Source organism: Colletotrichum godetiae, assembly GCF_030913485.1.
Source record: "Colletotrichum godetiae strain CBS 193.32 chromosome Unknown BDP55scaffold_36, whole genome shotgun sequence".
Taxonomy (NCBI): Eukaryota; Fungi; Ascomycota; class Sordariomycetes; order Glomerellales; family Glomerellaceae; genus Colletotrichum; species Colletotrichum godetiae.
In genome coordinates, this window is record NW_026851284.1 from 250,797 (window position 1) to 272,027 (window position 21,231).

A 21,231-nucleotide genomic window follows, 5' to 3' on the forward strand; every position below is an offset into this window, starting at 1 on the left:
TTATGGAAAAGTCACAGGATACGGGATCATCTGTGTATCTGCAGCTTTAGCAGAGCTTCCTAATGTACAAGTCATTTTGTCTAATAGAATTCGAGATCAATGATGAGTGAAGATGTCAAAAGATAACAGAGCCGTCCACAGTATACACCTACTAGGTCGACTGTCAAATAGTCTCGTATGTTAAAATACAAACATTCAAATTCCAATATCATTTGAGCCCTCATCTAAACAGCTCTTGACTACCAACTCGCAAGAGAATTTGCTGGGTCGAAATTCGCGAGCTGCATGTCTCACATGAAATCATCTGAATACAGTATGCGGGGGTCACACTTCTTCGGGAGACGTCGGCCGAGGCGTCCGCCACCATGACAGTGGCTTCGAACGTACGGCATAAGAAGCAATCTCACCTCTTCGAACCTCACCTCAAGCAATTCAAATCTCTCTCATCAACACATGCTAAACCATTCAAACACAAACTTACCCCGGATCCTCACAATGTCAGACCCCCTCCCAAAACTAATCACCTTGGAAGAACACTTCGTCGCAGAAGACCTCTTCACAGAACTCTCCGACATATACGCAGAACAACTCAAACATCTCCCCGAAGTAGCATCCCGCCTCAAAGACGTCGGACCCCTCCGCCTCTCCAACATGAACGACACCCGCATCAGCCTGCAAATCGTATCCCACGCACCCGGCCTCGGCCCCCGTGCCCCGCACCTAAGCAAACTCGCAAATGATCAGCTCGCGGGCGCAGTACGCGCCAACGCCACCCGTTTCGCAGGCTTCGCCGTGCTACCGATGGCCGACCCGGAGGCCGCGGCGACGGAACTCCGGCGCTGTATCCGGGAGTTGGGGTTCGTTGGCGCGTTGGTGGATACGCACGTCGATGGGAAGCACTACGACGACAGACGCTTCTGGCCCGTCTTCGCGGCGGCGGTGGAGCTCGACGTGCCGATTTACTTACATCCTACTTACCCCTCCGAGAGCCAGCGGCTCGCGTACGAGGGCAACTTTGAACCCGGCGCGGCGCGGAGTATGGGATCCAGCGGCTTCGGGTGGCACTCTGAAACGGGTCTCGCCGTCCTCAAGCTCTTCGCAGCAGGCCTCTTTGACGAATACCCTTCGCTGAAAATCATCATCGGACACTTTGGGGAGATGTTACCTTTCATGATGGAGCGGGTGGAAAAGCTCTCGGTGCGGTGGGGTCCGCGGCGGCGCGGTTGGCGGGAGGTGTGGGAGGGGAACGTGTGGGTTACCACGAGCGGGGTGTGGGGCCTCGCGCCGCTGGCGTGCGTGTTGAGGAATACGCCGGTGGAACATATTTTGTATAGTGTCGATTACCCGTTTGAGAAGAACGAGAATGGGCTGGCGTGGATGAGGGAGCTGAGGGATAGTGGGATGGTGACGGGGGAGCAGCTTGAGATGATTGCGTTTCGGAATGCTGAGAAGTTGCTGAGGGTCGAGGCGCCGTGATGGTGTAGGAGTGGGAGAGAGGGTGAGGTGAGGTGAGGTGCGATGGGTGACTGGGAAGTGGTCTCGAGGGGATTCCCAGTCTAGTTGCGTTTGGGTCACACGGTCTCCATATGCACAACGCGTTCGACTTTGAGGAAATCAAAAGACCCCGTTTCCCTCTCCATTCGTCACGATCGTGAGTCGTGACTGGCCCGGATTCCCCTCTCCAGCCCCGTTCCCCTCCCACAATAATCGTCTCTCCCCTTCTGCCCCGCCCACGATGCCCTCTCTCGCTTCTTGTCACCATCCACTACAGCATTTGTCATACAAGATCGTCTCTATGGCTCAGTCGGTAGAGCGTTGGTCTCATATTAAATACATATGACTCTGGGAAACATCCCGGGGGTTATCCAAAGGTCGCAAGTTCGAGCCTTGCTAGGGACATTACCTTTTGCTCTTGCGCAACTGATTGCTTTTTCTAATGTTGCATGTTTTGGCAGGGCGTATGTGAATGCTCACGCAGCCCAGGTCATGTCCTCGTATCAATATCGATGGTCTCGTGTAGCGGTTAGATTGTTATAACATCGTACTGTCTGAGAACACACCCGTAATTTGCTTTCTGGTCAACGGGGCTGATGCAACATGTCGTTGGTTTGGTAATGGTGAATGAGGTTTGCACGTTTGTCAACTGAGGTCTGAGCCGCAAATGACAACTCCCCCATGAATATGAATAAGCCTCAAAGTATATCTCTCGACAAAACACACTGCCATGATGTGATGCTACACGCATATATTTAGCAACGACATACCACTGAGATACCTACTCACCTCACCCTGAGCATTGCTTCAACTCGTCCTTCCCGTCTATTTACCTTGCAAATGCAAGTGTGGTTGTGAGGTGGGTCACATCGCACCCCCACAGCACACAACACCTCAACTCACCCCCAAAAATCACAAAAACCGTTATCCCGCAACCCACGACTTCGACTCGGCGCGTAATTCAGCGCAACGAGCAAAAGAACTGCGTCGAGGGGGAATCGAACCCCCGGCTCCCCGACGCTGCTTGATGGCAACGGAGAATTTTACCACTAAACCATCGACGCATGTTGATAACTCGTGATCTCGGATGCAGAGAGTGGCCAGGATTGTGATTATGTTGTGGTGGGTTTGGCCTAGGGCTGGTGTTGGTGCTGGGATCTGGATCTGGGGCCGGGTCCGGGTGCTTGGTGCCGAACACCCGGGTCCGGCCGGGATGGGTTTGACGATCGGTCACTGGGGTGACTTGTGAGTTTGGAAAGCTCCTGGGCTGATATCTCTGGGTTTATAGGTAACAGTTAAGTTGAAGGCTCTGAGATGTTCTTGGCTTTGCTCAGGGCAGATTGAAAGCGCAATGATCTTGTCCTTGGGCCAATTGAGTTATAGGTAATGTTGGAATTGCCTTGGTCAGGCTTGGCAAGCAGCCGTATAATCTGTGGCCATCTTACTGTAAGTAAAAGAAGGAATAATCTACCACAAGAATATTTCGCTATCGACTTCATCTGTAGAAGACATGTTTAAATGGCTTCTCATTTCGTCTTTCTTTTTTCTCTCATGGTTTCCGAAATCCACATGTTCCCTGGAGTTCTACTTGACAGGAGAAAAGACTTAACGACCATCCTACCCGCGCCATCCTTTGCCCTGGAAATCTCAAGTGTTGATGAGAAAGGTATGGAAGTTTTAGACTTTGAGAGGAAAGGCGTGAGCTAGATATTTGACGTGTGCCAGCATCACATTTAGTTCATCTTTTCGTATTCAAAGTTAGATGATTCGGATGATTAAGAAATTGGCTTAAAAGCAACAAGTGAATGATTCCCTCTGAACACAGGAACCCTGTAAGCTCTCAGTGAAACGATTGAAAAGTCGACCACGTATACGATGATCTCAAACATATATCAGCAACAACGTGTCGTATGTAATAAAAAGCCGCAAGTACCTTAGCCTCAATACCTGTTCGTAAGCTGGCCATCCTCTCGCACAGCACCACGACACCACAACCTGAAGGGAAACCCTCGATTCAGGTCACATAAGATATGAGGAAATAGAAGACTTGATACAAGACAAAGCCGTCTCTCAGTTTCCATCGTTAACCTGTAGCGGAACGACGCAGTCCTCATACGAGTGCAAGAAAATAATCGTCGTGATCAGAGTCTCCAGGCACCTTCGGGAAGCACATGTGATCATGAACGAAGCTCCTACTTCCCACTCCAAGATGGGCACCATAACCAAAGTCATAAACATCGTGTCTGGTGCACTCGAAAAGCCTCTCCGGATCAAAATTCCAGCCCCCCCTCCACGCCCTACTCTAGCAGAGAGACACCCAAGAATATATGGGACTGCAGTGATGCCCTCACCGCGCCACAGCCATACATTCAACGGCCACTTCATCGAAACCACCTCGCCAAGAGTAGGCTGCGTAACCTCCCTGACGACTTGTTATGATCCCATTACCACCTTCCGGACTACCCGTCTAGAAATCCTCTTGATCTCACTCGACAACCCATCTGCACGCCACTCAACGAACCAATCTCCACCCAGGAACCTCTCCAAGCATCGGCAGGTCTTTTTAGTAGAGCTCTTCTGAAATTGGAACGCAGCCATCCCATCGACTTGATCCATCTTACAAGAAAACAGCTAGACAAGACCGAGACTACACAGTCTCATGAGCCTCGCTGCCTCGATCCAGATTCCTCTGGTCTCCGGGTCGGAGGAGCACGTCTCACTCCCCCGACATCATGGCCTTAACTCATAGCATCGCGAGAAATAGTCCAAACTCAAAAGCCCCCGACATGGATGAATGAATTCTCACCACGCTACTACTCACCTCACTTCACCCAAACAGACCCAGACCCAGACCCAGATCCTTCAAAAATCCCCCTTCCAATATCGCCACATCTCTCGATTACCGCGCCGGATTGCATCGTGACAGTCATCCCATGCCTCACCTGTCACACTGAGATGCAAACTTCATCATGCTCAGCGGCCTCCCCGGCATCCATCCCTACAAGCCATAGACTATACGATAGCGCGAACCCAAGCTCTTGTCGTGTATAAGTATCCTTCATATATTCACATCAAACCCGAAAACAGGAGTTCAAAGGACCACTGGAACCAGTGTAATACAGCACATAAGTCAGTGTGTTGATTTGATACACGTAAACTGGCACTGCTACCACGATAGTATTTCAACACGTTTACGTTGATGACTTTCCTGCGGGGGACTTATGCCATACGTTAACGGTTTGATTCTGAATCGAACAAAGAAGAACCCCTCTTTCACCTCCACCGGCATCTTTCTCGAATTGATGAAAGATAAAAAAACAGAAAACAACCTACCCAAAATCCCTCAAAACGCATCAAACCCACGATGTCTCTCAAAAAACAAACCTCACCTTACCCATATCCGGAAATGGTCCTCAAAAAGAACCAGAAGCTCACCGTAACTTCCCCTACCCAAAACGACCTCCAAGCGGTCTGCCACTTACCGCGCAGACCCCTCCTCATCCCATGCAAACAATCTGGCACCAGTCCGTGTCCCGAAAAGCCTCAAAAGAAAATTGAAGAAAGAAAACATGGAACATATCAAGCTTATTCGTGTTACGTGCTCATAAGGTAACTCGAAAGTGCGCGTGACGGGTCAGGACTACAATATAAGAATCATACATATATCTGTTAATTTTCACTTGAAAATGAAACCTCATTCAGGCTACTTGTACCTCCAGAAGCCCGCAAAGGAGAGCAGAAGAAGGTCACGGCAAACACTGGCATGCAATGCAACCACGAGAGCAGTCAATCGTCTACGGACCCATATCCGTACAGGATGAATGCCATGATTCGCTGATCAGAACCCCGCCAGATGCGGGCAGATAGCCGACGTCCGCTCCGCCCGCAGCGCCGCACGCGACAAGCGCACCTCTGACCTGTCACCTCTCTCGGTCAGCGCCATCGGGCCAGATTAATAAACCCGTCAGGGTTGGAAGCCGACAGCAACGCCAGCAACACGCGCTACGTGGTGCTCCTACGGCACGGTACGGGTAATACAAATCACATCCCTGAGGAGCGGATAATCACACAGAGTACGGACCGCAATTAGAGAATCATTAAAACCCATCAAGGCTGGAAGAGGGAACTCAGTGCGGTTCGGTGGGGGGTACGGAGTATTGAGTTCGAGATTCCATCAGAGTCGAGACCGGAGCCCCGGGCTGACTAGGGTCGGAGAGGTGCCAGGGATGAAGGTAGCTTGGAGGAACTTGACTGGCTGGGTTAATTCGAGCACCCGTCCAGAGACCAGACCTGGAACCTTGACAACCCATCCGCCGTTGCTCCTGCGGCCTGCCCTTGCGATCAACCAAGGTTGGAGGGCTGACTAGATGTAGGACTCGTAAAGTTGAGCGAGGTGGGTGAGACGCGCCCGGAGACGCTCAGATCATCGTCGAGTTCAGACGGTGCGGCACCGTGGAGCACCTGACGCGGACCCCGGTACTGAAGCTTTGCTGCGACTGCTGCAAGCTTGCTGGACCGAGGAGGAGGAATGAACACGTTTGGGTTGGGTTGACGAGTGTATAAGAAGCTTGTCGGGCCTGCCGTGCGTCTACCGCGCGGGCGAACCGGATTTATCACAACCCCCACGATTACTCCGTACCGCTCAACAGATTGCTGCAGTTGACTAATCCGTGTCCCAACCGTACGACGTATTGCCGCATTGCGCATCGCATACCGCACCATAGACGAGATTTGACCGACGGACGAAGCGGAAGAGAACAATACACTTCAGGCGCCAGTATTTAAGAGAGAGACCTACCCGTGGTGTCCTCTGGTCAAGTCGCTCTGCGGCCTCTTCACCCATCACAGTCGCAACAACGGCTCTCCAACAGATAGGTGTGCATTATCGTGTGTAGCGATTGTTTGCCCACCCGTTTCCTCATCCCGCGCTGCAGAACTCCTAGCGTACGTGTGTGTGCGTGTGTGTGTGCCGTGTAACTGCGCAGTGTGTTTGTTGGTGGACGAGTATCCGTGGCGTTCCCCTCCCCAAATCCCCGCATTCTGTTTACCCCTCGCGCCCCGCCTCGCGACATTCTTCCCCCGACTTGGCCGAGTTCCGTCGTTTTCTCCGCCGGCCGTCGACTCTCGAGTCCAAGTCACCCCCCCGCTGATCGATCGGCTCTAAACAGGCGCTCCAGGTTCGCCAGGCCGACGGCCGAGTCCACGGGACACACTTGGGTCAGCCCTCCGCCGAGCACATTTTGCGAGCAAAAACTTCACCACCTCCGCCATCGACGACGAACCCTTCAAACGCGTCCAACGAGCATCATGTGGTCCAACAAGCGTTCTTCTCCCCCCGCGCCCAGTAGCCCAACCGAGGTGGAGGCTCCTGCGCCCGTATCCTCCAGACAGAAGAACCCCGGTCGTCGCATTGCCCAGATTGTGAAGCTCAAGCCCGAGTTCATCGACAAGTACAAGGAGGTCCACGCCAACGTGTGGCCTGAGGTGCTCAAGCAGATCAAGGAGTGCAACATTGTCGATTGTAGGTCATCCGGTAGTGTCGGCTCCAACACCGACATCGCAGGACCACCCGAGCTTCGCAGAGACTGACTCTGAGCAGACAGTATTTGGCACGAGCCCGACTCACGCATCCTATTTGCGACCATGAAGTACGTCGGCTACGACTTTGCCGGAGACATGGAGAAGATGAAGGAGAACCCCAAGGTCCGCGAATGGTGGGCCATGACCGACGGCTGGCAGGAGTCTCTGGTTCCCGGCGCTGTAAGCAGTGAAGCTGGCGAGCCGGCGTGGTGGAAGCCCGTCGAGGAGGTGTTCTTCACGCCTTGAGAGAGATATTTGGTGGGATCGAGTGTATTGCATTATTAGTCAACGACCAGCCGAATGATGAGCGTTTCGTTTTGATCACGTTCGGTAGCCTTGTCTGCCTCGTGCCGGCAGATGGACCAGGCACATGGTTTCGCTGGAAGCACGTCCGATTGGTGACTGACCGACCGTCCGTCTTGATCATTTGAAACCTCCAAACAGCCCGCCAAAGACGCCGCCGGATCCTCCGCCACCTCCGCGCTGGCCGTGCCGCCGAGCCTCAGACCTGATCCACTCTTCGAGGAAAGCGCGGTCTGTCAACTTCTTGGCATCGTGAACCTTGGTCTGTATTTGGGCCTCTTGGTTGTCGAAGCTCAGCAAAGTCGGGATGGAGGTGATCATGTAGGTCATGCCCAATCCTCCGCTCATGACGTCGGGAGAGTCGAATTCGACGGTGCAGTAGCCTACGCCGCCCTCCGCTTCACCGACACCAGACTCTACGATGGATTGTATGAGAGGAGCCACGACTCGACAAGTCCCGCACCAAGACGTGGTCCACAATGTTATCAATGGTGTGCGAGAGGAGGAGGAAAGCAGTTGATAGGTGTGGAAGTCATCAGGACGGCGGACACTGGCGCCAGAAGCAGAGGTTAGCGGGCGAGTGCTATCTAGAGGAGAGGGCAGGGCAAGGATTGGATAGGCAGGTTGGAGAATCTGCAGCGGCCCACTTACGATGCGTAGATCTGGTTTTTGGCCGGGCTGGTACGAGACATGGAGAAGTGGGCAACGGCGGCAGAGATGGATTGCTTGGGGAGCGGTATGCGGGTGCCATTCGTGAGGTTGATGTTGCAGCCCCGGAAAGCGGTGCGGGCGGCATGTCTTAGCAGTTGCATGGTGATTGTGAATAGTGATGTCAATTGTTTGGTTACGTTGGGCTGCTCAGATGCCAAGGATGTATGCAGTGTGCTGCCGACTGACGTCGTCGCAGATTATCCCGTGATGTGTCGTGATGCGAGTCGTAACGCTGAAATGCGACAGAAGTCTTGGACAGGAACGAGTGGAGGGCTGCAGGTGGCAGCTGTCGGAGTACGTAGAATGGAGCAAGCTAAGGTAAAAAAGATATCTTTGGAGCAAGTGGTTCGATAGAGAACAGGGTGGTGGATGGATCGTTTTGTAGCGTCAACGGGTTTCCGAGCAGCTGGACAGCTTAGTCGAGGAGGCTGGAGGAATGCTGGAATCTTAGTTGCCGTTGTCAATGACGGGGAAATCCGACGTTCATCTGGAGGTTCGGTAGCAATCGAAATCGACAGGAGCTGCAGCGTGGGTGTCGTGGGTGTTGTGGGTGTGCAATGTGCACCTTCCTTCCTGACAGACGCGGTCACGCTTAAACCACGGCAGGCTCCATTGGGAAAGGCGGCGTGGGAATGTGGGGTTGGATATTCTCACGCACGATGACGTTGAGGCACCAAGGAGCATTGTGAGAGGCAGGGCACGGGCACCTTGCCTTGAGAGGGAGAGAGAGAGAGAGAGAGAGAGAGAGAGAGAGAGGCTGCATGACATAAGCAAGATTCTGCAGGGGTCCTGTCCACCTTGGGCTCCCAGGGAAGGAAGGACTAAAGGAGTGAGGGTGAGGGCACCAACGGCAAGTGCGGTTTGGTAAGGCAAGTACTTGCAGGTGCATCCTGGGCGCCCAGACATGGCGCCTGCTGTTTTTTGTCTTCAGCTTCGCACTCTGCGTTACTGCCCAGGCTTGCCATGCCAGGTAGGTGGTACTCCGTAGTCCTTGCCTGACGAGGTTCCCAGTTAATTGTTCCTTGTCTTATTTTCCGTCAAGCACTCAGCCGCATTTTAATCGCGGCGCAAGCCAACGTCTCTACATCAGACACACAATTCACCCAACCTTTCTTTATGCGACGGGCAGGCCGCAGCAAAATAACACATTCCATCCCATCCCATCCATCCACCACGAATCTCACCATGGGGTCGGTCTCACTTTGGGGGGGAAACAAGAAACCTCCATTACATCCGAGCCCGAGATCAGCAGAGGCGAGCAAACATGCAGATGGTGCCATGGTGGTGGTGGTGGTGGTCGTCTGGCGCTGCTCGGGTTGCTCCGAGACCCCAAGACATTGACGAATGCCTAAGCTACCAGACTTTGTACTCTCCCGAGTCTCAACGCTCGGCGACTGGACACAGGACGGCTATACTCAGCAACGCTGGAGTCACGCGTCACCCGCACAGCGATGGATGATGGGATGTTGGAAGTTGGATCATGGAAGTTGGATTATTGGATATTCCTTGGATGATGGATCTGGTGTCACCGCCTCCGCCACCATCTTCGACCGCTGATTCACATGGTCCAAGTGGAGAAGATGCGCCCAGCACCCAGGTCACCCACTTACCCAAGTCACTCACTGACTTGAGCATGGGATTTTAGCCTCGCTTTTAGGGGTCCTGCAATCCGGGGCCAGCATGCAGACGTGTATTGGCTGTTGGGGCCCATGGGGGGGACTTGGAGTTGGACATGTGGCCCTTTTTCCTCACCTCCTTTGTCGACCAAGGCTATCGCCGCCATCCTCCAAGGCTCAAAGTGCGGCTTCGTTGCACCAACACTTTTTCTACCCCATATCTCCCGCTCATCTCCTCTCCTCTCCTCCCTTCAGTGTCTCTTTCCAGCGTTGTCGCTTCTCACCGCCTTCGCACTTATCGCCTCGCACCGGCGCAGGGCTTTCCAGAAGAATTTGCATTTCTTCTCAAAGCGCATAGTCGTACTGCCTCGGCATCTTCCTTCATCCGGCTCTTGGACATCTGCAACCTTATCTCATCTTTTTTTGGATGCACGGTCGAACCAGACAAACTATGCTCGACCGATTTTAGGACAAATCTTCTGTCGACCCCTCGTGCCCAAGGACATCCGCCTTTCCTCCACCTGACCCTTCTGCTTGTTCTTCTTCATTCCCCCTTCCCCAACAACAAAGTCCGCATAGCTTGCCATTGTAGTCGACCAAAACGACAGCAAACAGAGTTCCTTGGCACTGCCATTCCTGGTTGGGAAGACCGCCTGTAGAACATCTCAAAATGGCGGGCGTTCTCACGTGGAAGAGCCGCTTCGGTGGCGTCTTTGGCAACAAGAACAAATCCGACAGTGCCGAAGCCACAGATGACGAGAATGCCAATATTCCAAGATGGAGTATGGGTGTTCTCAACGACCCCAAAACGATTGAAGTCCCTGGTATGCAACCCCCTTTTCGGTTTCCCGCGCCCATGCCAAGGCCACCAAGTTGACAACCTGCAGGTTCTGTGCTCCTCCTCGCTGCGCATCGCAACGAGCCGCTCGGCTTACGCAATGCGCCCGCAAGGACCTCTCACTCGTCTATCCCCACTGGTTTCCCGGAGCCGGTAGACACACCAACCGGCCGCCAATCTCCGGCCAACGCGGCCCCACCAGAGCCCGATGCAAAGACGACCAAGGACGGAATCATCCTCAACCCCCAGCCCGAAGAATCTGCAAATGACCCTCTCAACTGGCCTTCATGGCGACGTGATTGCGCTCTGCTGTCTCTTGGTTTCTACTGCATGGTCGGTGGTGGCATGACCCCCTTGCTTGCCGCCGGCTTCACCAACGTTGCCGAGGACTACCACATCGAGACAGAGACAGTCTCCCTGACCACTGGTCTGTACATGATGGGCATGGGCCTCGGCTCCGTCATATTTTCTCCGACGGCTATTCTATACGGAAAGAGGCCCGTCTACCTCTTTAGCTCCGTCATTTTCATCCTCAGCTCCGTGTGGGCGGCTTTGTCACCCAACTTTACCTCTCTCATCTTGGCCAGAATCTTTCAAGGTATCGCTGTCAGTCCCGTAGAGTGTCTTCCCTCGGCCACCATTGCCGAAATTTTCTTCCTTCATGAGAGAGCGTTCCGAATCGGCATATACACACTCCTGCTGCTCGGCGGCAAGAACCTTATCCCACTCATCAGTGCCCTCATCATTCAAGGTCTTGGATGGCGTTGGACTTTCTGGTAAGCCATTCGCACACACAAAATTCACATGACTCCAGTGCTAATATGTCGATAGGATTGTGGCCATGATTGTCGCCTTCTGTGGCGTGCTCCTATTTCTGTTCGTGCCGGAGACCTTCTGGGACCGAACCCCGCTCCCCAAGTCACGAAAGCCATCCCGCAGACCGAGCTTTTCTCGTCGATTTTCATCACGCCATCATGTTCCCCAGGTCCATGACGCTCATGAAGATGCCGTTGTAGCTCCCACAAGCCCTGCACCACAGTCGCCGCACGTTGCTTCGCATCCGCACAAGGACCTTCACGTTGGATTCGCACCAGGCCCAAATGAGAAGCAGGATGACGGTATCGACAAGAAGGTGAAAGACGCCAAGGACGAGACACCGGACTCTTCCCAACCAGTGCCCGTCTCTCGGACATCTGGTGCGTCCGGAACACCCACCTCCGGATCGGATTACTTCCACAACGCTCCAGCTGTGGAGAGCGAAAAGTTCAAAATGCAAGCTTCCGACGTCAACTCACCACCAAAAGCTCTAGCCTACACCCACACTCTCCGCCACCAACCCGCGAAATCCTTCACCGAGCAGCTCAAGCCTTGGAACGGCCGTCTGAACCATGACAGCTGGTTCAAGGTCATGCTCCGGCCCTTTGTCCTCTTTGCCTACCCCGCCGTACTGTGGTCTGCCGCAGTCTACTCCCTATCCGTCGGCTGGCTCATCGTTGTCTCCGAGTCGGTCGCTCTCATCTACCGCGATCGCGCGTCGTACAACTTTAACGCCCTTCAGACAGGTCTCGTCTACCTATCCCCCTTTATCGGCGGCATCCTCGGCACCGCCGTCGCAGGAAAAGTAAGCGACATCATCGTCAAGGCCATGGCACGCCGCAACGGCGGCCTCTACGAGCCAGAGTTTCGCCTTGTCATGGCGGCGCCGGTCCTCGTGACCACCGTCATCGGCCTCATGGGCTTCGGCTGGTCCGCGCAGGAGCGGGATCACTGGATTGTACCGACCGTCTTCTTCGGCCTCATCTCGTTTGGCTGCACGCTGGGGTCCACGACATCCATTACCTTTTGCGTCGACAGCTACCGGCAGTACGCGGGCGAGGCGCTCGTCACGCTCAATTTTAGCAAGAATATTTTCCACGGTCTCGTGTTTAGTCTGTTTGTCACGCACTGGCTTAGCTCGGACGGACCCAAGATGGTGTTTATCTGGTTGGGCGTTATCCAGCTCATTTTCCTGTTTGCCACGATTCCCATGTTCATTTACGGGAAGCGGGCGCGCATGTGGACTGTGAGGAAGAACTTTATGGAGAAGTTCTAATGAGAACATTACCTGGTTTATTTTCTGTCTTGCTGAAATTCCCTGCATGGAGTTGGAGTTTACGGGATCTGCATTTGCATTGCATCACAGCGTCTTACAAGTTTTATCCACCACTGGATGGGGTATCCCAACGAATGATTGGCTTTCGATGACTTTTGCATTCAAGGGGGATTTACATGTGGTCTTTTTTGTCAACATTTATCTCATGATACCTTTAGAGTTTATATGACCTAGAACAAGTCTCAGAAGAAGCCCATCAAATCTAGAAGAAGTCGATTACCCCGAGGGTTTGGCGCTTTTGAATGCTATCGAGATGTCACTTGTGGGAGGGATATGAATTCTGTTCTGGCTTGTTTCCGGTGGCTCTGCCTTTGTGGGTGTTTGAGGGCGGAGTAGAGTATGGAGTTGACTCGTAGACGCCGGCTTGTGGATGAAGACTGATGGGATATGAGGTCTTGAATGCATGTTTTTCGACCTTTTGCGTTATGCCGGGTGACAATTGAGGGGTCCGGAACCCTCTCCCCATCCCTTCAATTCAGCTACCTACCTACCTTATCAAAGGTACCTTCCTGCTGCTCATTTCGTGAATACAAGGGAAAGACTTGGTGGAAGTGGTCCAAAGTCTCCTCATAAAGTTGGACGCATGCCGCAGACCTGCAAAAAGAAAGACTCGCGATCGTTCTTGCGCCGAGGGGGAATCGAACCCCCGGCTCCCCGACGCTGCTGGATGGCAACGGAGAATTTTACCACTAAACCATCGGCGCGGCTCGCTTCATCGAGTCTCTTGTGGATGCGTGTTTGTCAGGCCAGGGCAGAATCATGTTGGGCTTTGTGGATACATTTTGGTAAGAAAGCAGAGAAGAAAAGGTGATTTTTGCATTTTCGTGAGTCGTCAGTCTCCGCCCGGCCCGCCGGACCCCACCTGGAACATGGGGTCGTCACGGACCTGTGGTGCAACCCTGTGGGGACCGCGTCGGCGTTTGTGGGTCATGTTCCACCCGGCGCGCTGTAATACTAAAACCACCTCAATTGGACTTTAATCTGACATCCTCCATCCGACGACGAAGTACCACGCTGTCATATCGACATGGACCCTTCCATTGCAAGAAACAAGCCCAGCTCAACAGCTGAATATGCAACCAATCAAACTCAAGCATTCTGAGTAGCCGCTGTATCAATACTATTAAATTATCATCCCCTCCGCGAGCCCGGCCTCATCTCGCATGCGTCGGTGGTAAGTGGGGAGAAGGAGCTTACACGATGAGGTCTGCCGCGTCGACTCAGCCGTTGTCCAGCGACTTGGGCTGAGAACAATAACACAAGGTTCCTTGCACATGCATGCATGGAGGCTCGGCGGGTACTCGAGTCATGCTTTACCTCCCGTCATGTTCCCCTCCTCAACGACCATCATTTCTGAACTTGTCACCTTCAGCCCAGTTTACCTGTCAGACACGCGCAATGGGAGAATGCACGTGTCCGGCCACGATGCAGAAGAGAGGCCTCACTCACTCGTGTCGCGTAGATCGCGCAATACCGTAGAAAACGTCACTAGCAGAAAGTAGATGTGTCGTAAATCGCTGTGTCTAGCAAAAGGCTTATCTCGTATCACATCTCACATGCATCAATTGATCTCATGGCAAGGTGACTGTTCAGGCGGCGAATATGTCCTTCATTCACATTTCCTCAAAGCCTGTCTGGTATCGCGATTCCAAGCCGTCGCATGTAGTCCACCGGGGCGTTCTCAATCCAGCACTCCTTCCCAAACCCTTCCATCGTATATCCCAAGTCGGAACCGGAAAAGAAAAACAGAAAGCCCAAGAAGACTCGCCAAGAGCAGGAGACAGTTCAACCCAAGGGTGTGTAGCGTGCCCAAAGTACATGTAGTGCTTCCTTAGAAGCCGAGGTCGTGCATGATGTCAGTCAGGCCGTTGTAGGTCTCCATAGTGGCTCTGGCCTGCATGTTGAGAAGCTGGCTGATGGTGGTCAACTCCTCAGAGAGTTCAGAGACCACAGTGTCGCCATTGTTGGCGCCCTCCTCCTCAGGGTCCTGAAGCTGGCTGGGGTTGGTGATGCCAGTTTGGCTCTCAGGAGAGGAGCCAGTGGAGAGGCCGCCCTGGGGGAGGGCATTGGCCTGCTCCACGCTCCGGAGGAACGCCTTGTCATGGTAGCGCTCGGCGAAGCGCTTGACAGACTGGCCCATGTACTGGATATTGCGGGCAGTGCTATTATTCATTGTCAGTGTGTCTTTCTTCCCCAGGGATGCGGTTTCACACGTGTAGCCGCATGAGAAGGTGAAGGCTAGGAGCGGGGGGTAGACATGATGGGAAGTGCAAATAATGGGAAATGTGAAATTTGTTGAAGGCAAAACACAGGAACGGTGGGTAGTAATGATAAGAAGTGCAAGAAATAGTAAGTACAGGACTGATTGAAGGTAAGGTAATGAGACAAAGGAGAGCACTGCTTACCGGTTCGCAACCAGGGTATTGAGAGAGTCGGACAGCATCTTGACCTTGGTATCGCGGTCACGCTCGTAGATGTAGTCGGACATGTTGGCGCGCTTGATGCAGGTGGTGCGGAAGGCACGATACTCGGAGAAGACCTTGGACTTGAGCGCCTTCTGCTCAGGAGTCTGGTTGGCCAGGTAGGTTCGAGTGCGCTGTGTGTTGGGGTTGGTCGAGTACTCGCCTCCCTTGCGACGAGCGTCACCGTTTTCACCAGCCATTGTGAATGTCAGTAGTGGATGGAGTGATTGTTGGGATTTGTTGGTGATTCTGATTGTTTGGATTCTGAGAGACAAAAATACTCTCGCAGATGGATTGTTGTGTGGGTGAAGAAGTGAGTGAGTGTGGTGGGTGGAGGGAAGAAGAAGGGGACAAAATAATCTGCTGGCTGGCGGGCGGAATAATTCTGGCGGGTCACCCAGGCAGTGTGAGAGAGGTTGACAAGGAAAGAGCAGAGAAAAGCAGTAGGAAGGAGGGATCGACTACCAAAAGAGGGAATAAAAGGGTGGGATGTGAATAGTTGCACGTGTGTTGGCGGTGAGTGAAATCCCAAGTTGTTATCTTTTGCCAGCTAGGTGACGGCCAGTCATGTGATAATAATATTCTCAAAGGAAGTCCTCAAGGAAACAAGTAGCTCCTTCCTTCCAATCTATTCTCTTAATACGGCAGGTATCTCGAAATGCCTAGACCATCTGGAGCTGCAAGATCGCGACTTGGACCCATTGATGGTCTTTTGTATGCGAACAACTAAGAATGAGGTTCACCGAGAGATCTTTCCAATCATATGCATTGATCTCAAGAAATAGTATAGCTCATTGCATTGTGTAGAGGAGGCCTTCCGTCAGACCAAATTGCAGCATTGTTTTAGTTGAGCCTTTCCGGCTCCATGAACCCATCGTTGCCGAGTGATATTTTCTGGGGAAGGTAAGACCAGCCCTTCTTTCCATTCATTTTACCAATAGTGCTCCTCTAATACTCGTAGCCAGTCTTGAGCTGCTTCTTAATTTCATCGAGCATATCAATCGGAGGTTTATCAACTTAACTTTCGATGATGTCGATAATGCCAAGCCAGGTCATGAAAGCTGATCTCCTCTCTACTGGGTCCTCATCCGGATTAGCTGGCTCAGTAGTACCATCACAGAGGGGGAAGGAAAACAACAGGGCCTTCGATGTGAAACGCACAAGCTCAATATGACGAGACTCCTAAGTATCTATCACTCTCGGGAATCATGGTCACAGCCAGTCTTCTCCATGGCTCACTGGTATCTGTAGAAAGAACAAATACGTTTATGTCGGAAGTCTAGAAATCAAAACCCAGTTCCTTCGTTCACGGGATTCGACAGTCAAATCTCCAGCGTCATCTATACACGCAGAATGCCAACCCACCGCACCTTCGTCACCCTCTACCGACCGGGCGGCGAGACTCCTTGAGACCGCATCTCTCTCGTCTTGGATCCAAAGCAGTATAAGAGGCGCAGAGGGAAGCTCCCAAAATCAAGTTCAGTCTCTATCCGAGTCGTCAATCGTCCTGAGCCTCATACGTAAGGAACAGCGAGCCAAGAGCCTCAAGCGCGGCGTTGGCTCTATGCCGTCAACGCACGAAAACGAGTACCTGCCAAGAAAGTGCTATACGTCAGCCAAAACCTTGCGGATCTGACCGATGCCTCTCCCAATTCTCCACACCAAAAGCGAAGTGTTGTCTCAAGAAAATTTAACGCCTTCCTCTCGTAGCTTGTCTATAGTGTACTGACATCTCTTCACGAAATGCAGGGGCACGCAAGATTTCTGGACTTCGCCCGATCGACATATTGCCTTCGTCTCGCAAGACTGCCTCATCTCAGCAGAATGACAGGCCAAGCAAGATGTGCTCCTTCGCGAGAGGCCTGAGTCTTCACAGACGGGACGTGATCACCACAAGAAAAAAACCAGATCACCACGATGGGTCACCCAGATAGTACGAGCCCAACGATGGCATCCCTCGTCGTTTTGTTTCCCATGATCGCGAGACACGTGGATCGACCCTTCAAGACAGCTTCTCAAGATCTGCCTCTCCATAGCCACGCTTCACAATCCCGAACCAAGCTACACGCCAGAAGAACACCCTCACTGCATCTTCACCTCCCAAGAACCCACCTCAATCCACGAACCATCTCCTCCTCCGCCTCAACAGCCCTCGCCAACCAAGGCGCCTTCAACCAAAACGTATGAGGCCACCCCCTCACAACCTCAACCTCCACCTCGACACCCGCCCCCGCCAGCGCCATCGCATAACAAACACCATCAGAGTACAGCGTATCATTACTACAAACCTGCACCCACGTCCTCGGCAGCGCAGCCAGCGTCTCCGCCCCGGCCTCAAGCGGCATGCTCTCCAGCCCGTCACGCGGCACGGCGCGCGAGAAGACGCCCAACAGGCTCGTGACGAAAGACGGCGAGGTGGGCGAGGTATAGGCGTATCGCAAGGAGGGAGGCACGAAGTCCAGAGAGCTCCCGCCGTCGCTGGTGACTGGACAGCGCAAGAGGACAGCGTGGAAGGATCCGCGGGGCACGGTTTGCGAGACGGCGGCGGCAAGCTGGCCGCCGCTGGAAGAGCCGATGATGATGAGCTTGGTTGCGGGGGATGGGTGGAGGGAGCGGATGCGGTGGAAGGCGTCGAGAGAGTCGGAAACGCAGGTTGAGGCTGGGGATGATGGCATGAGTCTGTATCCTACCGAGTACACCGTCGCGCCCTCGAAGTCTTTGGCGATGCGTCTGCATGAAAGCTCTTCGCTGTCTGCCTCGCCGACGTAGAGCCCGCCACCGTGGTAGTATACCACAATGATCTCGTCGCTGATGGGGGTGTTGTTGTCGTTGGAGAAGCGGAGGATCGGGATGGCGAATTGGTCTAGACTCGAGGGGGTGTTGAGTGGCTGCGTCGTGACGCTTGACAGGTGGTGGTATGGTGCGCCGGGGGCGAGCATGCGAGCATTGAGCTGTCTGCATTCTTCTGCGTAGACAGGCTGGCGGGCGAGGGGTGATGCGTATGTCTTCTTTGGGCCTTTGGCCTTTACTTCTTCCTCGTACGCTAGCCAGGCGGGATCAAGGGGAGGTGCCTCTTTGAGGATGAGATGGTTTAGTGAGTCCATGATGAGTGAGTGAAATGTGTGTGATCAGAAATGGACAGCAGCACTAAATCGACCAAATGGATAAGTTGGACCTTGAGGGTCAAGAGCGAAGGATACTACATGTTTTATACGCGTCGTTGGTGTTGAGATGTTTTGTGAGGTGAGGTTAGACTCGAGGCCGGATAGTGGGGAAATCGGGGCTTCCGGGTTGTTGTTGTCGCGACGAGATCCCGTTTATCCGGCCGTAGTTCCGGGGAGCCGGGCAAGTGTGAGCTCGGCCCTGAGAACTAGATCATAACATGTCAAAATCCTGATACTTACCGCGCAAATATGGAGTGACCGAATGCATAGCCTTTACTGGACGAGCCGTGCGGACGGTCATGTTGTTGAGCTTGGCGCCTCGGTGAAGGGCCACCGCTGAGGTTAGCGCCGAGGAAACGAACTCCGAACCGGAAAATTTCAACCGAGATCAGCATCCGTCAACCCAATTCTGCAGAGTTGACTGCTCAAGATGAACGAGTACATCATAAGATGGGCAGAGCGCTTGGTACAGCAGGTCGATATTAATGTCCACTGGGTTGATTCCCTCCCCTTGGACCGATCGCCTATCTACAATGCTAGAGTACACAAAGGGAATCGAAGAACGAATGCGTCTATAGCACGGAAAGATCGCCGAACTTCTCCTACAGAGGGTATCAGTATATCGAAGCATATCAAATTGGTGATTTGACCGTACCTTGTATCCCGGAACGGTCCAGCGGCCCTTGGAGACGAGCTGGGAGGTCTTCTCGTCGATTGAGGGCTCGGCGGCGGCGACGTCGTCCTGTAGTCATAATAAGCATGTGACCATCCACATCCTCCACGTATTCCGACGGTACGTACGACGGTGAGGTCCTCGAAGGGGCGAGCGGACTCGATGTTGGTCAGGGTCTTCTCGAGGTCCTTGAGCTCGAGGTCGACCTTCTGCTTAGTGGCCTCGGCGTTCTTGACAGCCTCGACCTCAAAGGCCTCGATGGCCTTAATCTGGCGGGAAACGTCGTAGGTGGCGGGCTTGAAGGCGGAGAAGCGCTTCTCGATCTCATCGATGACGGCCTGGTTCTTGAGGACGGAACGGTACTGAGCGAAGTCGACGGTCGTGGGGAGCTCCGACAGCTGCTGGACCCTGCGGCGGGCGTTCTCGTTGCGCTGCTTGAAAGCCTGGAGGGAGGCGGCGGTCTGGCCCTTGAGGCCGAGGGAGGTGGTGACCTTGGCCCAGTCGAGCTTGAGAGCTGCGCTTCGCTGTTGCAGGACAAGGAGAGAAATTAGCTCAGGTGCCCCAGCTTCAAGGGAGCGGATGCGCGGGTGCGTGACCCAATTGGCTGCATCGACGGGAATCGCATCAATCGGCGACGAGACTCGAGTGGCTCTCGATGGGATACACGTACTGCGGCCATTTTGAAAGATTTGTTGAGCGTTCGGGGGAGTGGAGAGGGAGTTGCGTCGTCGTGAGGATGATGATTGACTTTGCCGAACGGAGAGCAGAGAAAGAGCCGGGATGAACTTTGTCACGCGGATAATCACGTGATCCGACTCCGTCCGAATATCCTGGGGTCGGATGTGGTTGGTTGCGCGGGAACGAACGGTTCAGTGGTGGGGCTAAGCTCTCCCGGCTTTTGCGAATTCGGTCTGAGCCAATTCCCGCCAGATCGAGGGGTAGCTGTAAATTCAACCGGATGAGGCTGAACAGACTCTAGAGGTATTTCAAGCAAAAACTCAACCCACGATTTGGCAACCGCCAATCACACATCACACATGTTGTAGGCGCAGTTTCTAGAATGCAAGAAAGCGCCGATTATCATGACCTCTCATTGCGAAAGAGACTTTTCGGAGTCAACTCCCTGGGAATTGTACATGCCAACCCGTTCCGTCCTTTTTGTCGTGTCGAGATTTTGAGAAACTACCTTTGGCCGGGGCCGTCGCTAAATACTCAATGCCATAATAGAGTTAACGATATCGTTGTCGTTCTCCTTCAGGGCCTTGATGGCCTTCTTCCGGCTGACGTTGGCCTGGGTCATGACGAGCTCGATATCCTTGTCCTCGATGCCCTCGGCATCAACCTCCTCACCATCATCCTCCTCCTCGTCCTTCTTGGCCTCGGCGTCAGCCTCGACGGCCTTGCCGTGGCTGGAGTGGTCGTGGCCGGCGTGGTCGTGCTCACCACCAGCAGCGGCGAGCTGCTGGGCGGCGGCCTGCTGGGCAGTAGCGTTGAGGTCCTCAATCTTGGCTTCACCGAAGACGCTTGAACACACATGTCAGCTTCCATACATCGCATGGTCCATAGCGCAGCATGCTACTTACATGTAGGTATTGCTGTTGGGGGACTTGTAGACCTCGGGGCTGTTGATGACGAAAAGGATCTGGGACGTGGGTCAGCCTTGCTCAATATGGCCCCCCGCATCGCGCCGTGCCACCACCACAACCAACAACGGCCAGACCATCTAATTCCACAAAACTCACGTTCTTGGGGCGGCGGAGAGTGACGCGGGTGATGCCCTGCACTCTGGTCAGGTGCAGCTTCTCGAGAGCCTTGCGGGCCTTCTTCTCGTTGCGGGAGTGGATGACGGCGGTGGAGCCGGAGGGAAGGCCCTCGGCATCCTCGCCCTCAATCTCGGAGTCGGAGCTCTCGTCCTCGTGCTCCTCGACGGAGACCTTCTTGGTCTCGTCATCGGGAAGCTCTTCAACGCGGGGGTTGGCCATTTTGTCGACTGCTGAACCGAGGGGAAGAAAAAAATTGTTAGCTGCGGGGTGCGTTTGTTGGTGGTGGTGGTGGTGGTGGGAGCTAGGATCGCGCGCAGAGCTGATTTGGCGAGCTCAGATTTGGGTGTCTGTGGGAAGGGGAAAATGCCAACTTTTCGCACAAAAACTCGTCGGTGCAGTCGCGGGTTCGTCGATCGGGCAATGGCGGCAAAAATTCGACAGAGGGACAGCAATACTTACCAAAGACTAGAACGAG

At 53.6% G+C, this 21,231-nt stretch overlaps 7 protein-coding genes and 3 non-coding genes across 10 annotated transcripts; 4 read left to right on the forward strand and 6 right to left on the reverse strand.

Annotated features, from left to right (window-relative positions):
- Positions 1-495: 495 nt before the first annotated feature.
- Positions 496-1,476, forward strand: BDP55DRAFT_557909 (uncharacterized protein; the record flags this gene model as incomplete). The annotated part of the gene is made up of 1 exon (XM_060569743.1): positions 496-1,476. The coding sequence occupies one exon, from the start codon at positions 496-498 to the stop codon at positions 1,474-1,476; it is 981 nt and encodes a 326-aa protein (XP_060426707.1).
- Positions 1,477-1,789: 313 nt separating this feature from the next.
- BDP55DRAFT_t254 lies at positions 1,790-1,899 on the forward strand. Its single transcript has one exon. It is a non-coding gene; the product is annotated as a tRNA-Met (tRNA).
- Positions 1,900-2,477: 578 nt separating this feature from the next.
- BDP55DRAFT_t256 lies at positions 2,478-2,558 on the reverse strand. The gene has a single exon. It is a non-coding gene; the product is annotated as a tRNA-Gly (tRNA).
- A 4,243-nt stretch (positions 2,559-6,801) lies between these two features.
- Positions 6,802-7,320, forward strand: BDP55DRAFT_557903 (uncharacterized protein; the record flags this gene model as incomplete). The annotated part of the gene is made up of 2 exons (XM_060569742.1): positions 6,802-7,015; positions 7,094-7,320. The coding sequence occupies 2 exons, from the start codon at positions 6,802-6,804 to the stop codon at positions 7,318-7,320; spliced, it is 441 nt and encodes a 146-aa protein (XP_060426708.1).
- Positions 7,321-7,497: 177 nt separating this feature from the next.
- Positions 7,498-8,189, reverse strand: BDP55DRAFT_695938 (uncharacterized protein; the record flags this gene model as incomplete). The annotated part of the gene is made up of 2 exons (XM_060577529.1): positions 7,498-7,960; positions 8,029-8,189. 2 exons carry the CDS (start codon positions 8,187-8,189, stop codon positions 7,498-7,500), a joined length of 624 nt encoding a protein of 207 aa, XP_060426709.1.
- A 2,185-nt stretch (positions 8,190-10,374) lies between these two features.
- BDP55DRAFT_731207 (major facilitator superfamily domain-containing protein) lies at positions 10,375-12,634 on the forward strand (the record flags this gene model as incomplete). The annotated part of the gene is made up of 3 exons (XM_060579786.1): positions 10,375-10,528; positions 10,592-11,318; positions 11,374-12,634. The coding sequence occupies 3 exons, from the start codon at positions 10,375-10,377 to the stop codon at positions 12,632-12,634; spliced, it is 2,142 nt and encodes a 713-aa protein (XP_060426710.1).
- Positions 12,635-13,317: 683 nt separating this feature from the next.
- On the reverse strand, positions 13,318-13,398 carry BDP55DRAFT_t255. The gene has a single exon. It is a non-coding gene; the product is annotated as a tRNA-Gly (tRNA).
- Positions 13,399-14,525: 1,127 nt separating this feature from the next.
- BDP55DRAFT_634720 (uncharacterized protein) lies at positions 14,526-15,356 on the reverse strand (the record flags this gene model as incomplete). The annotated part of the gene is made up of 2 exons (XM_060572699.1): positions 14,526-14,856; positions 15,100-15,356. 2 exons carry the CDS (start codon positions 15,354-15,356, stop codon positions 14,526-14,528), a joined length of 588 nt encoding a protein of 195 aa, XP_060426711.1.
- A 1,893-nt stretch (positions 15,357-17,249) lies between these two features.
- BDP55DRAFT_731209 (Alpha/Beta hydrolase protein) lies at positions 17,250-18,260 on the reverse strand (the record flags this gene model as incomplete). The annotated part of the gene is made up of 1 exon (XM_060579787.1): positions 17,250-18,260. The coding sequence occupies one exon, from the start codon at positions 18,258-18,260 to the stop codon at positions 17,250-17,252; it is 1,011 nt and encodes a 336-aa protein (XP_060426712.1).
- A 632-nt stretch (positions 18,261-18,892) lies between these two features.
- On the reverse strand, positions 18,893-20,975 carry BDP55DRAFT_695941 (uncharacterized protein; the record flags this gene model as incomplete). The annotated part of the gene is made up of 6 exons (XM_060577530.1): positions 18,893-18,922; positions 18,976-19,062; positions 19,122-19,517; positions 20,228-20,516; positions 20,577-20,635; positions 20,736-20,975. The coding sequence occupies 6 exons, from the start codon at positions 20,973-20,975 to the stop codon at positions 18,893-18,895; spliced, it is 1,101 nt and encodes a 366-aa protein (XP_060426713.1).
- Positions 20,976-21,231: the final 256 nt, after the last annotated feature.